This window comes from Podarcis cretensis, assembly GCF_951804945.1.
Source record: "Podarcis cretensis genome assembly, chromosome: 9".
Taxonomy (NCBI): domain Eukaryota; kingdom Metazoa; phylum Chordata; class Lepidosauria; order Squamata; family Lacertidae; genus Podarcis; species Podarcis cretensis.
In genome coordinates this window covers 62,185,223-62,200,079 of record NC_137178.1, presented here as the reverse complement: position 1 = coordinate 62,200,079, position 14,857 = coordinate 62,185,223, and the positions used below count along the sequence as shown (strand labels likewise).

At 41.7% G+C, this 14,857-nt stretch overlaps 1 protein-coding gene across 1 annotated transcript; it reads left to right on the top strand.

Moving 5' to 3' along the window:
- The first annotated feature begins 2,269 nt into the window (after window positions 1-2,269).
- Window positions 2,270-14,354, top strand: SGCB (sarcoglycan beta). Its single transcript, XM_079990491.1, has 6 exons — window positions 2,270-2,408; window positions 4,786-4,995; window positions 7,632-7,817; window positions 8,281-8,472; window positions 9,215-9,346; window positions 11,832-14,354. Exons 1-6 carry the CDS (start codon window positions 2,292-2,294, stop codon window positions 12,033-12,035), a joined length of 1,041 nt encoding a protein of 346 aa, XP_079846617.1. The 5' UTR covers window positions 2,270-2,291; the 3' UTR covers window positions 12,036-14,354.
- Window positions 14,355-14,857: the final 503 nt, after the last annotated feature.

Sequence of the window (14,857 nt, the reverse complement as noted above, 5' to 3'; positions counted from 1 at the left end):
GTGCATAATCTGGGGGACTATCATGTCCCCAGCCCTGTGCTCAAAAAGCGTCTATCCTGCACATCTCTGAAGTATTTGCACAGTAAATATGCCAAGCGCCCTACAATTGGCACATTTTTTCAAACATTAGGAGATGCGCTGATATAAATTGTACCTTGCATTAGTGCACCACATTTAGGCTGTGAGCAACGGTTGCTGCTATTTGACGATGCAACTACCAACATCAATTTCCTACTAAGGAGTGCCGCCAGGAAGGCTCTAAGCGAAACCAGAAATGCCACTTCTGGCTTTTGCTCGGAGGCAGAATAGGCATTTGCCATGCAGGGCTTTGTTTTTATTTTCACCACTCCTTTAGGCCAAGAAGGCCTACAGTCAGACTTTCCAGTTAAGACATCTTGGCAGCGGGCCACAAGGAGCTCTGATCTCTCAGCTGCACCAATTTGTCAGTTCTGTAGGCTGGAAAAACATGCCTTTTAAACTGGCATTCCAGGAAGTGCCACAAGGCGGAGGGAACCCCGATCAGTATGCGGTGGTCATGTAAATACAAGTATCAGGAAATGTTCTGCACAGAATTTGAAAGATTCTAAAATCCATGTTCAAAATAACCCTTTTAAAAAAACCAGAAGCTTTTCTTTTGGGAATTATAGGGACAGAACTACCTAAACTGTATGGAAACTTTTATTTATGTGTGCTACTACAGCAGCAAGAATGCTACTGGCCCCAAAATGGAAAGAAGCAGAAGTACCAGCAAAGTAAGAATGGACACAAAAACTTATGGAAGTTTGATTCTCTGAGGAACATGGCCTGATCCAAACGGAGAAAGTATGGTTCCAAAAAGCTCCCCGCCACCTATGTTTCCTGATATGACCCAACAAAGGGAGAACAGCATGATCTAAATTGTCCTTCATCGCAAAGTTCCTCCCCACAAAAAAATCCCCACTGAATAGCTTCCCTAAAAGTCAACATTTCACAAAGGGCCATTGTCAAAAGTACAGAAAGGGAGAGATGGATGATGTTTCTTCATGCCAGTGTTGCATATGTCTGGATGAGAACCAAATTTCGACTGGCTAGGAAGCTAAAACATGATTTCAAGGACACAAGTATATAATACAACCTTCTTCGACTGAAGCCATTAGTCCTTTTCCATTGCTTCTGCTCTTTCTACCATGAACAAATGCAAATGTATACCTTTGTTGCTGTTCTGGAGCAAGCTCTGCTTCATTTTCTTGAGTGTTGTTTGCCAATCTACAATTCCCAGCATCCCTGACCATTGCCCATGCAGACTGGGGATGATGGGAGTCAGAGACCAAGAGTAGCCTCTGGCTGGCCATAGGTTCCCATGCCCGGTTAAAAGAAAAAGCTGTTTTCTTTAGTTTTCTTTAAAGATTGGGAAACGTTTATTGAATATATGGGAAATAACTGTCTGCAGCTGAAAACGCTGGCAGCATATGGTGCTGCAATTGGATGACGAAGGATTTTTGGCAAAACCAAGACTCAGCAGGTTAGGGCCATAGCTGTCAACTTTTCCCTTTTCTTGCGAGGAATCCTATTCGGAATAAGGGAATTTCCCTTAAAAAGCGGGGAAAGTTGGCAGCTATTGTTAGGGCGCAGAGGGCTAATATTGTGGAGGGACATGAAATGTAGAGTTTAAACTGCTAAACCATCCAGGGGCCCTTAACCCAGTGTTTAGCGCCGCTTTCGAGTTAATTGGACAATGTTGGCTTTTCAGCGAAATCTTGACCCCACAGATAAGGGCTGCGAGGCTAAAATTGTGAGAAACCGTAAAACGTAGTGTTTTCACCACCAAACATTGCTGGGAGCCTTTTCTGGGTGTTTGCCGCGGTTTGAAACTGAATCGGACGAAGTCAGATTTTTGGTGAAATCCTGACCCCCGGTGGTTAGGGCGCTGAGGGCTCATTTTCTCGGGTGCTGAGAAACGTAGTGTTTCACCGCCAAACGTTGCAGGGAGTCTTTTCTGGGTGTAAATAATAAAATTATCATTATGGAATTGGACGTCTCTATTTTCCTGGGAGAAATGTTGGGAGTTATGCGACCCCCCGAGCCCTCTGAAGGCAATATTGTATAGCAAAGTTTATTTATTTTTTTTAATGTTTTATGATGTTTTTATACATGTGGGAGGCCGCCCTGAGTGGCTGAGGCAACCCCATAAGATGTGTGGGATATGATTATCCTTATGGAGTGAGACGTCCCTCTTTTCCTCAGAGAAATGTCGGAGGCTCTGCCTTTCTCCTGCCCTCCCTCGGCCGCCTCGTCCCTTTTAAGGAGCGGGCATGGCGGGTGCGGCTCCCGCGCCCCTTTCCTCCTCCGCCTCGCTCTCCCTTCCGAGGAAGGAACGAGAAGAGCCCAAGATGGCGGTCGCCTCAGCGGCAGCGATCACCTCCGAGCAGGTCAGTTTCCCGGCGCCGTTGCCTGGCTCCGGCTTCGGGCGGGAAAAGGAGGGAAAGGCGCGCGCTCCTTCATTTTATCGTCCCCAAATATCAACGGGGCGGGGAAGAAAGAGGCGGCTTCGGCTTGAGGTGGCCGGCGCCGAACCGGCCCCTTCGCCCCAGGGTGCGTCGCGGAATTCGCCTACGAAAATGAGCGTCCTCCCGGGTTATTATTTTTTTCCGGAAACCGGGCCAATGAAACCGGCGACGGGGGTTAAACCATGCCTTGTAAAAGCTCCGAAATTATCGGAGCGTTTGCTAACCGGGATATCCTCGTTGTTGCTGTTTTTATTATTATTATTTTGAAATATGGCAACCCGAACGCGGCGCCCGGGCTTCTGCCGCAGCCGAGGAGCCTCAGGGAAGCGGCGGAGTCGGGCGCGCCAACCTACGCAGCCCCTTCCCTTTTCCCCTCAGGACATTCGTTGCTCTTTCTTATTTTCTTATTTTTATTATTAGCTCATTATTCGTGGCATTTGTCGCCTGGACACGTATCACGTCTGCCTTTCGCCCGGCTTTCTGAAATTAGAACCAGCCCCCTAGAGCGCGTGAGGCGACTCGCAAGGCACGTTTGACAGACTCGGGAGGGCGGCGGCTGCTGCTTCCCAAGTCAATGGGCGCCGTAGCAAAAATAGCCGCCTGAGGGCGGAGAAAGAGATAGGGAGCGTCTTGCGCCTGCGCGGAGAGGATCCGACGAAGTCTCGCTTCACCCTCAAGCAAACGCGGAGGAGGCTTGAGGGCGGGCGACCAATGGCGTGCCGAGAAGCTGTTGGACTACACCTCCCATCTGCCCCAGCCTGCAAGGCAATAGGTCAGGGATTATGGGAGTTGTAGTCCACGACAGGACCATGAGTTCCTTAGCCTTGGAGGACTAGGAGGGGGCAACGCATATATAGGGATTTAAGGAAGACTTCCGGGGAATAAGATCAGATAATAAAATAATAATAATAATCTTCTCTGAAAACGTTTTGATGGCACAGAGCCAAGTACAGTGGTACCTTGGTTTGCATACGTCTTAGTTTGCATACAAGCACATCAAACCCAGAAGTTCGTGTCCCAGTTTGCAACCTTTTTTTTGGATTACAACCCTTTTTTTTTTTTTTTTTGGATTACGAACAATTTTGGGGGGGGAGGCCCCATTGGCAAAAGCTCACCTTGGGTTACAACCTGTTTTGGTTTACAAACTGGACCTCCGGAACGGATTATGGTTGTAAACTAAGGTACCATTGTATAGTAAAGCGCACAACTTTTTGCTTTAAAGACTTTGCTCTCTGGTGCAGGAGCAATTCAGTGTTGTGCAAATCTTGCTTGTGCTTTTGGTATGTGTATCCCTCTCCCTGCCAAAAAAAAAGGTTTGACCGAGGGCTCCTTCAGCTGACCTCTTTATAGAGCACTCATCCAATTTTCTTGCACAAAGCTTGCATGGTATCCGCTCTTTATTGATCATTCATCCTGATTTGTTCACAGGGATGTTATTTGCCTTCCAATCAATCAATCAATCAATCAAATTGTTACCACATTTTTGGTGCATCACTTTCCTAACTGCAAAAGGCCATTTTTAAAAGAGAGTGGATTTGTTGCAACATAGCCCTTTGGTCCACTTTTATTTCAGAAACCTAAATTTCTGGTGTGCGACTGAATCCCTCTGGCAAAATAGTGACAGCCTGGAGGCTCCTAGCACCATACAATTGGGCTCTCAGCCCCTTCCAGTTCTCAGCTACTATCTCAAACTCCCTCTTAACACTTGCTTGAATGTTTGGAACTGAATTGCCGTTATGTACACAGTAGATGTTCGTAGTAGCTAGGAGTTATGCTTAGCTGTTTATCTAGTCATTTTATATGAACAACCTGGCTATATTACAGAGAAATTACTGGGTGAAGAGCTACACTGCATATACAGGTACACGCAACAAAAAAAGTGTACTCATATTCTCCCCCCCCCCATAGGAGTAGCATCCAACATAGGAACGTCACTATAGAATGTTGTATCATTTTAATGTTGTTAGCCGCTCTGAGCCCAGCTTCGGCTGGGGAGGGTGGGATATAAATAAACTATTATTATTATTATTATTATTATTATTATTATTATTATTGCTGAAGCAGTCCTCTGCTGCAGCTAAATGTAACTGCTTTTGCAGCAAATTCAAACACGGTACTGTATAGCTACATTCTCATGACTTTGCAAATAATATTTTCTTTCCAAGTTGGACTCTTTTAAACAGTTCCTACTGTGAAAATACTATTGTGGCGGAAATGAAAATTCATATCATTTTGTTATGAATAGGATACGTTGGACTTAATATATCGTTTGGGGAACTTATTTTTAAATTATTTTTAGCAAAGTTCTAATGGTCCCGTGAAGAAATCGATGCGTGAGAAAGCTGTGGAGCGGAGGAATATTAACAAAGAACACAACAGTAACTTCAAGGCTGGATATATTCCAATTGATGAAGATCGTCTGCACAAAACTGGCTTGCGAGGCAGAAAAGGCAACTTGGCCATTTGTGTGATAGTCCTCCTATTTATTTTGGCCGTCATCAATTTGATTGTAAGTAGAACAAGCTAATCAAAATATTGTGGTCATGCTTATATTGTTAAGTTAGTATTCACTAGACCAACATTGTGAATATATTTGCAGAAGTGGAGCTCTATTGAATTAAATAGGGCCTAACCAACTAGATGCAAGGAACCAAAGCTGTTCTTCGATGCTTCTATTTATTTTTGGCATGGCTTGGTCACTGAATTTGAGAGCAAGCAAACTAGCAGATCACTGGTTGTTTGGATGGGCAGCTTACATCCAGCTGCAGGTTAGGAAGAGGCTGCAGAGTGAGGTCCAGAGACCTGGAAAGGAAGAAGATAAAGGAGCCCTAAGTTCTGAAAGAGAAATCATGTGATGGAAAGCTGCTGATTTGACACTAGTATGGCATGTATACATGTCAGTTTACTTGCCACTTACTGTTAAATCTGAATATTTGCAAGCTTTTTAATGAAATACACCGTATTTTTCGCTCTATAAGACGCACCCAACCATAAGACGCAACTAGTTTTAGAGGAGAACAAGAAATGTTCTCACCCACTCTGCTCAGCGCCTCTCCAGCAAAGCGGGAGGAGAAATGGAAGGGGCTCTGTTTCTCCTGCCGCTTCACTGTAGGGGCGCTGCGCAGCTTTCCCTCTCTGCTCAGCGCCCCTTCAGAAAAGCGGGAGGAGAAGCGGAGCCCCTTCCATTTCTCCTCCCACTTCGCTGAAGGGGTGCTGTGCAGCGGCTCTCCAGCAAAGCAAAGCCAGGAGAGCAAGAGGGATTGATCCCTCTTGCTCTCCTGGCTTCAGCGAAAGCTGCGCAGCCTGCATTTGCTCCATAAGACGCGCACACATTTCCCCTTACTTTTTAGGAGGGGAAAGGTGCGTCTTGCAGAGTGAAAAATACGGTACTATATTACTAAAGGCATAATCACCAATGCTCCCTCATCTGGAAGGAAGCTAACTGAAACCTTCAAAACTTTCTACGACTAAGGGAAATAGGAGCACAAAACTTGTGTGTATTTGGTTTTTGGTGTATACATGGTTAATTATGTCTCAACAGAATTCTAAAGGTGTATTTTTTTCTCCTTTTTAGTGCCAAGCCAGCTCCAAATATTGCTGCTTTTCAGTGAAATTATCTTCATTACCTATATACAGGGTTTCTAACCAAACTTGGAACTGTACATGGAGATTATAAACATTGGGTGCCATTTATGCCTATTAAAACCAAGAGGACGAATGGCAGCATGGTAATGTGTATCTGTTTGGACCCAGCTATCCATAGTACGCTTGAAAAAAAGGATTCCTAAAAATAAATACATGGAAAGGTCTTAGTTAATTAGGTCAAAGAAATGCTCCACAACTGGTAATAAATTCTATTTTGCTTCTTAGTAAACATTCTATATTGCAGTCTAAGATGTACTGTGAATTCAAGATAAAAATGTACTTATCCACTCCACATATATCGCAGAATTTTCTTACAATCTGTAGAGATTACGGTAACCAATTTTCTGCTTTTCATCCTTTCAATGGATTGCTAATTATTCAGTGTCAGACTAAGAATTATCAACCCATTTTTATTGTATATAGCCAAAGGCCTTTACAACGACACAGAATAAAAGGAAACTTTCATCTAAAATCATACATGCAACCTGTAGTAGTTTACAACATAAAAAGAAATTTACAACATTCAGACTTAAGATTGGAGTGCATTCACATAGTTGGAACAGAGCTTCTTGGCTGCCAGCACAAATTTGGCTACCTGGTATGTAATATAGAGATGTTTATCTGCTAGGAATTCAACTGTCACTTCCTGTGCGATTGACCTGGAAGCCAGTTAAGAATTGGTGATAGAAATTTTCCTCTGGGTGTTATATACAGGGGGCAAATCAGCAGATGGCATGTGACGTCCTCTACCTGATTGCATCCATATATACATTTGTGATCCATATGGAACATTCCCCGATATATCCCCTCTAAATATGCTGAGGGCATCTGTTGGAATCTTAGTTCTACTAAGGCCCTGCATAGTTGTTGGAAGGTCAGAGTCTCAAAGTAACAGGGCCTTGAGTGATTGGTCTTAATTTCGGGGTACCAAGTGGAGTAGCGGGCAACAATGATAGATGCTCTGTCTTGGTTGGCATCCTGATCAAAAATCCAATTTCTAAGGTCACGCGGGCTAAGAGTTAAGACAGGGCTGCTCTTTTTTTCCTATCCTAAACTAAAGAAGTACAAGTATTGTTTTTAAATATAAATTATTTACAGCCTGATCATATATACTTATAAAGAGCAGTGAGTTCAATTAGGATTGGTGCCTTAATTTTGGTTGTCGAATTTCCTTTCACACACATGCATGAAGATGCCCTCCTTTTAAGTTAAAACCACGCAGTTTGTGAGCCACCAAATTGAACATAATCCACCAGTTAAATATTGTGGCCTGCCAGGAATCTGACAACCAGAATTTTGTTTTGAGTCCCAGGCAAACCAGAGATTGATTGAGCATCTAGTGGGTTGGCATACATGACTGGTGGGCTGTTTTCAGCTTTGTGGAAGTTTTGTGGGCCTGTTTTCAAGTAACATGTTCTTCTCAAAGGTATCTGATCCAAGCACTGGCATGACAATTTCAGAATTTACTTACATTTAAAAAAATTAAATTTACTCTTTTAGATCACGCTCATCATCTGGACTGTAATTCGCATTGGACCCAGCGGCTGTGACAGCATGGAGTTTCATGATAGCGGCTTATTGCGATTTAAACAAGACTCTGACATGGGAATTATACATCCATTGTATAAGAGCACAGTTGGAGGTCGACGTAATGAGGATTTGGTGATTGTTGGAGAGAACCAGCCAGTAAGTATATCTTCTATTGTGTACTGCGTTCAACATCTGAGCTGCTACTTCGGATATCCTTCTCCGATGAAGTATGACAGGCATACCAGAAGCAGGACTTTCATAGTAGAAGTACATACATACTCTCCCCTCGCCAGGGAGGCCCACCTTGCTCCAACACTGTTATGTTTTCAGACCCTAGGTTAAAAGCCTGGCTTGTTTTATTTGTGATTGGTGGAAAATGTTCTCAGGGTGGTAATTTGATTTTATGTTGCTGGCTGCTGTTGCTTTCTCCATTGTGGTAGTATTTTTTGTATTGCTGATCCTGTAAATTGTTGCTTTGTTTTTATTTGTTGCAAGCTACTTATTCATTGATTAAAAAAAGATATTTAGTCTTAAGTTGTTTCTTGACAACTTAAGCACTGTAAAAGTAGCAGATTACCTTTGTTACATTTAACACAACACATCTCATTTGTTTCTGCAGATTGTGTTTCAGCAAGGGGAAACAAAACTTAGTGTTGCAAAGAATGGAACCTCAATTACAAGTGATATTGGTATGGAATTTGTTGACCCACGGACTCAGAATACTTTGTTTAGCACTGACTATAATACTCACGAGTTTCATTTGCCAACTGGAGTAAAAATTTTGAATGTTCAGAAAGCATCTACGGAGAGGGTATGATCTCTGTTTACTTTTCTCTGCAAGTTACATGATGCATGCTGTAAATCTTAAGCTCAAACCTTTATTTGCATTATAGCTAACATTCCATATAAAAAGATGAAGCATATGACTAAGTTATTTATTTTAAGCATTTAAAAACGGCCTGTGTTTGTACATGTTCAGTAGAGACTATAGAAGCCTAAGGTCTACTAGTATATTATAAACCAGAGATAGGGAACTGGTTCTGGTCAGTGGCCTGATTCAGTAGTGACCAACCCTCTATGGCCACTTTGAAAAGTGGGTGGAGCCACCCACCCATCAATCACCTGCTGTCATATGATGTCAGATCATTGAAAATTCAGTATTCTTCCTTTGCAACAACAGCTTAAAAGTCCAGTGTGTATGTGGTGTTGAGAGGGAAAGTACATATGTGCTTTGCCCGCAACCACTCCTCACACCCCGAGGGAACACAGTCCTCAGAGAAGTGGTGGTAAGAAGATCCCCTACCCCTGCGATATATATAATTGCTGTCTAAATGAGGCCCCAAACACAGATTGCAGTTAACTGTTATCAGTCGATAACATTGATATGCTGTCAGTCTCTGCAGAATCGCAGCCTCCGTCCAACAAATGTTTTAACGGTTGAGTGGCAGTGTTTAAAATGCAAGACCAATTTTGTAGGAAGGTGAGTTTTTGTGTATAAAACAAAACTATTTTTTAGAAAATGCTTTGCACGGCTATTCTCTTTTTTTCCTCAGATTACCAGCAATGCTACCAGTGATCTGAATATAAAGGTTGATGGACGTGCCATTGTCCGTGGAAATGAAGGTGTTTTCATCATGGGCAAAACCATCGAGTTTCATATGGGGGGCAATATGGAACTGAAAGCAGTGAGTAATTCCAGGATATTCAGTTTGTATAAATGGATTCAGTGAGCTATAAATATGGCTGCAACCAAGTTAAAGAAATCAGATTTAATCTATAGATTTAAAATGGCATATTTTTTAAAAGCCTTATATTATAGCTCACTGTTAGGGGTCTCAAATTTGACCTATAAGCATACATACACCTTCTAGGTTAAAACACATAACTGCTTTGTCAGCTTAATACAGTTACTTCTGGCAAGTTAAACACGACTATTAGATACAGCTATGTGCACATACTCAATATCCATGTTTTAAAACAAAAACTTGTATTGGAATATTCCTATTCCAAAACTAAAACAAAACAGCTCTTTCTCTTTCTTTTAGACATATTTGCCTGGAAAGAAAAAAAGGAGGAAAATGTGTTGTTTTTTAGGCTAACATTTTGTTCCCAGCCGCGGAACAAAATTTAATTTACACATGAGAAACTTCATAAAACAGTCTCTCTAGGTGTTATGCAGAAAAGCAAATGCATAACAACAAACAATGCTACAATAATTACAACTCTCTTCCTTTCTATAAAGGACCTTGTTTGACCAAAACAAGTTATGCAGAGTTGCCCGTTGCCAACAATAGCTGGCAAGACGCAGCACACCATTAATTGCTGCCCTTTTGCTAAGATGCAGAGGAGACAGTGCATGGCAAGCTCAACCTTGCTTGGCTCTTCAAAGCTACTCCCAGTCTCCACTAAGCAGATATTGCAGCAACCACCATTCAAGGAAGTGTGGATCTCTTTTAAAGAGAAGAAATGTTCTGTCTCATGTCTGGCTACAGCAGCATAGAGAAAGAGCCTAGTAAAGAGAGAGGCAGGTGCACAGCCTCAGAAAAGAGGTTGGTTGGGTGCGGAAACCTGATGAATAAGGACTGTAAGTTAGATACGGGAACAAAAATTTAAAGGATTCATTGGATTGGTTATAGTTGCAGCTCCAGTTATTCAAAATATGTCTATCCTACCTGTCCAATATTACAGGTGGCTTAGAATGAAGATTGAATGTTTTTTTAAAAAAAAAAACTGACAAAATGAAAATAAAATACAGCAACAGCAACAAATCCTTATTAAAATCCAGTGGCCCGAAGGCCTTTGGAACAGGCACTGAAAGGCTAAAAGATAACAACTCTGAACATCATCCAAGACTTCATTCCAGAGCCTTGGGGAAAATACAGTAACGGTCCATGTTCCTTGCCACACCGAGTATAAATTTAGCCAGAGTATTCAAAGCGCAACACTGTCATATATTTGTGCAGTAGGTGAGTTTACTTTTGGCTTTGTCCCTCTGAGATCCCAGCCACAGAGAATAAGTTTAGGCACACAGCTTACCAAAGCAAGAATCGCTGCTGCAGTAGCTGTACTCTCTCCGGTACGGAAGCACAGTGTGAATAATTGAGAGTGAAGGATATGTGTATATTCTATATTCTAGTTATCCCAAAGGACCTAGAACTGTCCCACCAGGACAAGGCTGCAGGAGTGGGTTTATTAAAGACAGACCAATGGGGAAGAAATGAATGCTGTAGCAGTTGAGTATAAATCAAAGGCCAATCATTCAAAACTGCTGCGATAGAGCATTAGCCTTGACAGGGGATGGATAACTCCGGCTAGTTCTAGTCCTTGCCCCCTTTCACATGTATTCACTAATAAATCATATCATCCTATTCCACATTAATCTATTTTTTGAAATTCACATGAGAATTCGTATTTAAATATGTCTTTTCTCTCAAAATATGCAGCTAACGCACTTGCTGCTTTTTTGAACTGAAAACTATACCAGAACAATTAGAAGAGGTGAGGGCTGGTGGATAACTTAAGTTTTGTGATGCACATTAAACCAGAAGGTGCAACGATCCAGTGTTCGAAACTCCCATTGTTCTAGGCGGTCCGGGTGCAGCCTGAGATTTCAGATTAAAACTGCAGAGTGGAAGGAAAGAAGGCCCTTTTTCTGCCTCCCCACTTCCAGCTACTCTCTGAAGACAGGAGAAGAGACCCTCTTAAGAATACTAGGGGAAGCACTGGACCATGCAAAAAAATGAACATAATATTTTAACTCCAGTTCGTTCATTTTCAGCTTGTACTCTTGTTATAAAAAACTGTGCCTAGACATTCCATTGTTGTGCCCATAACCTAGGCTTAAGGTGCCATTTAGCTCCTAGCTTTCATATATCAGTTTCTAACACAGCAAAGATCCCTTAACTATCCCAGAGCTGAATGGTGCTTTTCACGCAGAAGGGTCCTTGGCATTAATTGGCATCTCCAATTAATGAATAGCAGGACGAGGAATGTCATTTGTCAGACACGAGGGCCACTGCCTGTCAAGAGTAGACCACATTAAGCTGAGTGGTCAAACTCCAAACAAGGAAGCTTCTTATAGTCAGTTTCTTTAACGTTAAGATATTAAAATAGATACATTTATTCCATTGGAAATACTGTTGCTAATTTCTGCAAATGTTTCTTTGGTAGGATAAGAGCATTGTTCTAAATGGAAGTGTGATGGTCAACACAGCTCGACTGCCGAGTCCTTCACACGGCGAGAAATTAAACAATGGCGACTGGGAACGCTACAAGCTTTGCATGTGCTCCGACGGGACTCTATTCCGCATTCCAGTGAAGAGCCGCAACATGGGTTGCCAAACCTCAGTTAATCCCTGCGGTAATACATATTAAAAGCAAAACAGGGCACTATCAAACGAGGAGGAGCTTAGGTTTAAAACAGTTGCATGTTTGCAAGCTTTTTTTTTTTTTGTTTTTACCATGCTTGTAAAAGAACTACATGAAGCACTTTTTTTTTATCCAGGACACTGCATTGAACAGATTCTTTTAAACATCCGTCGTATCATCAGACCATTTATGCTACATATTACTGTATTTCAGTAAGGTACTTAAGTACATTCATCACTCCAGAAGTACTTTAGGATATAGCTGAATTGAAGTCACTGAAATCTTTGTGAAAGGTCTAATGGTGCCAATCTTTGGCTTATCTCACCTTTGCAAGAGTATTTTCTGCAAGTGGTGAGAACCTTCGGGTGTGCACAGATCAGTGTGTATGCATGTGAGAATAGGATGGCCTCACCCACTACTGGCATGTGGGCTTCTGAAAATTGGCTAGGTGGTGAGCATGGCCTTGGGCCAAAAATGGCTAGCCATGCCTTGGCTAGAGGTTGTGTGCCTACATGGCAGTCTTCATTCATGTACCCCCTAGCGGTGCATAATCGACTCACATACCCCACCCTTTGTTTTCATATATGCCTCAACAGAATATGCTGAGCAGTACTTGTGGGGAAAAACACGTCTGAACTGTGGTGCTTTCAATCCTTTAGGATTATGCAGAGACTCTTCACCAACAGCGCAAGTTTCCGTATAAATAGGTTGGCATTTCATCTGGGCAAATATCGCAAACAAGAGATTAGTCTTTAAAAAGTCTTCGGGTGCTTCAGGGTGTTGAGTACATTCTGTTTGATCTCCCTTTTTAGCCCCTCCTGTGGGTTGTCTCTGTGCAAAATATTTATAAGGAGAGGCTCTACAGGAACAAAATTCAGGAACAGTTATGAAATATTTTGAAGTACAGGGCGCCATCAATGTATTGGCTTCCCTCTGCTGTCTTCATAGGTTTGTCATTTTATTTGAGTATTATAAATTATTTTTAAAGCCTGCTTTTAGCAATAGTAACAAACAGCTTATTTTCCCACAGAGAAAAATAACATTCTTGAGATAATTTTAATTTAAACTGCTTTTTAAATAAGAAAAAAATTGGAAGGCAGTTTGGAGACTAATTGGGAGATTTAAAAAAAATAAACCCTCATGTTGGCAGGGTATAAGTGCAAACCTGACTTGCACATTCTGTAGAGAAAGAAAATGGTGATACATTTATCTGCGTGAACAGCATTCAAAGCTGTACTGAAAAATACGATAGGGGCTATTCTATAACTACCCTCTACAACTAATTCCAATGCAAATTTGTTATCCTGTGACCAATCACTTCATAGTGCATACACAGAAAATACTGTTAATTCACTGTAGCACTTCATTGGTACGGGGTGGATATATTTAACTGTCATTATGAAATGGAGTATTAAAACTACTAAACCAAAATTATCACAGCTCCTGTTAACCCATTAGCTGCTTTGGCAGAAACAATTGTGTTTATATTAGTTACTTTGTTACTTTCGAACTTTAAATTATTACTTTTAATTCCTCTTTTAACATGCTATTTATGTATTAGCCCTATACAGGGATAACAATACTGATTTACATTATCTCAGGACTCACAGCAGTGACATAAGGCACGTGAAATGCTTTGAACACATGACATGTGTTATATAAGTGGTAAATATTAGTACAGCTTCAGCCTCTTCATGCCCTGGAAGAATGGGGTTAAAAGCAAAAACCTTCAGGCAGCTGACTGGTGCCATCAAAATTCGCAGGAAAATTTGTATGCTAATCATATGCTAGAGTTTTGATGCATTTTATCAGAGCTGAATGAGTCAAGCAGCCAGGCAATTGTTCATTTTGATTCTGGCAGTAGATAGCCTCCTAACAGCATAGTTTAGGCCACTTTGACTACAAAATAGCAGGAACCATAACGTGAAATGCAAAGGTCTTACTTTAAATATTAACAAAAGCAAACATAGTATCAACAGATTAAAGTAAGTGAAATACCTTCCTTTTAGTAGAATTTTAGGACTGACAATATTTGGAAGGCAACAATATTTTGTTCTGGCTTGAATCCAAGGAAGCCCATGCATGCATCTGAAGTACTTTTGAACACACAGGGCCTTCGCTAATGTTTATTTCCCATGGCAGCCCTTCAGAGAACATCAGGTGCTACTCTGGATGCTGACACAACTTTCAGCATCTGCCATTGGGGGATAAGGGTAGAGTGGAATGAAAGGTCCAACATATATGTAAGATACATTTTTTAAAAATGCACTGTGGGAACAATGAAGAAAGCTCATTTATAACAGGCATTTGGCTCAGAGCATCCCTTGAGAGCCAGTGTGGTGTAGTGGTTAAGAGCGGTAGTCTGCTAATCTGGGGAACCGGGTTCGCGTCTCCGCTCCTCCACATGCAGCTGCTGGGTGACCTTGGGCCAGTCACACTTCTTTGAAGTCTCTCAGCCCCACTCACCTCACAGAGTGTTTGTTGTGGGGGAGGAAGGGAAAGGAGAATGTTAGCCGCTTTGAGACTCCTTAAAGGGAGTGAAAGGCGGGATATCAAATCCAAACTCTTCTTCTTCTTCTTCTTCACAGGATACCAGTCTGCTTAAAACTGTTGATCTTATTGTTAAGCCAGTCAACCTGCAAGTGCTACAATGTGCCAATACTAAATTTGGATAGCAAGGTCCTAAAGGAAAACCCAAATAGTAGCAATAAACTTTAAAAGGGTTTTTAATTGAACACTCCTAAACAATCTCTGCGAATGTATTTTTTTCACTGTGGTGCTGTTGCTATTTATTTGCACATTTTTTTTTACTAAAAAGTTACTTTATA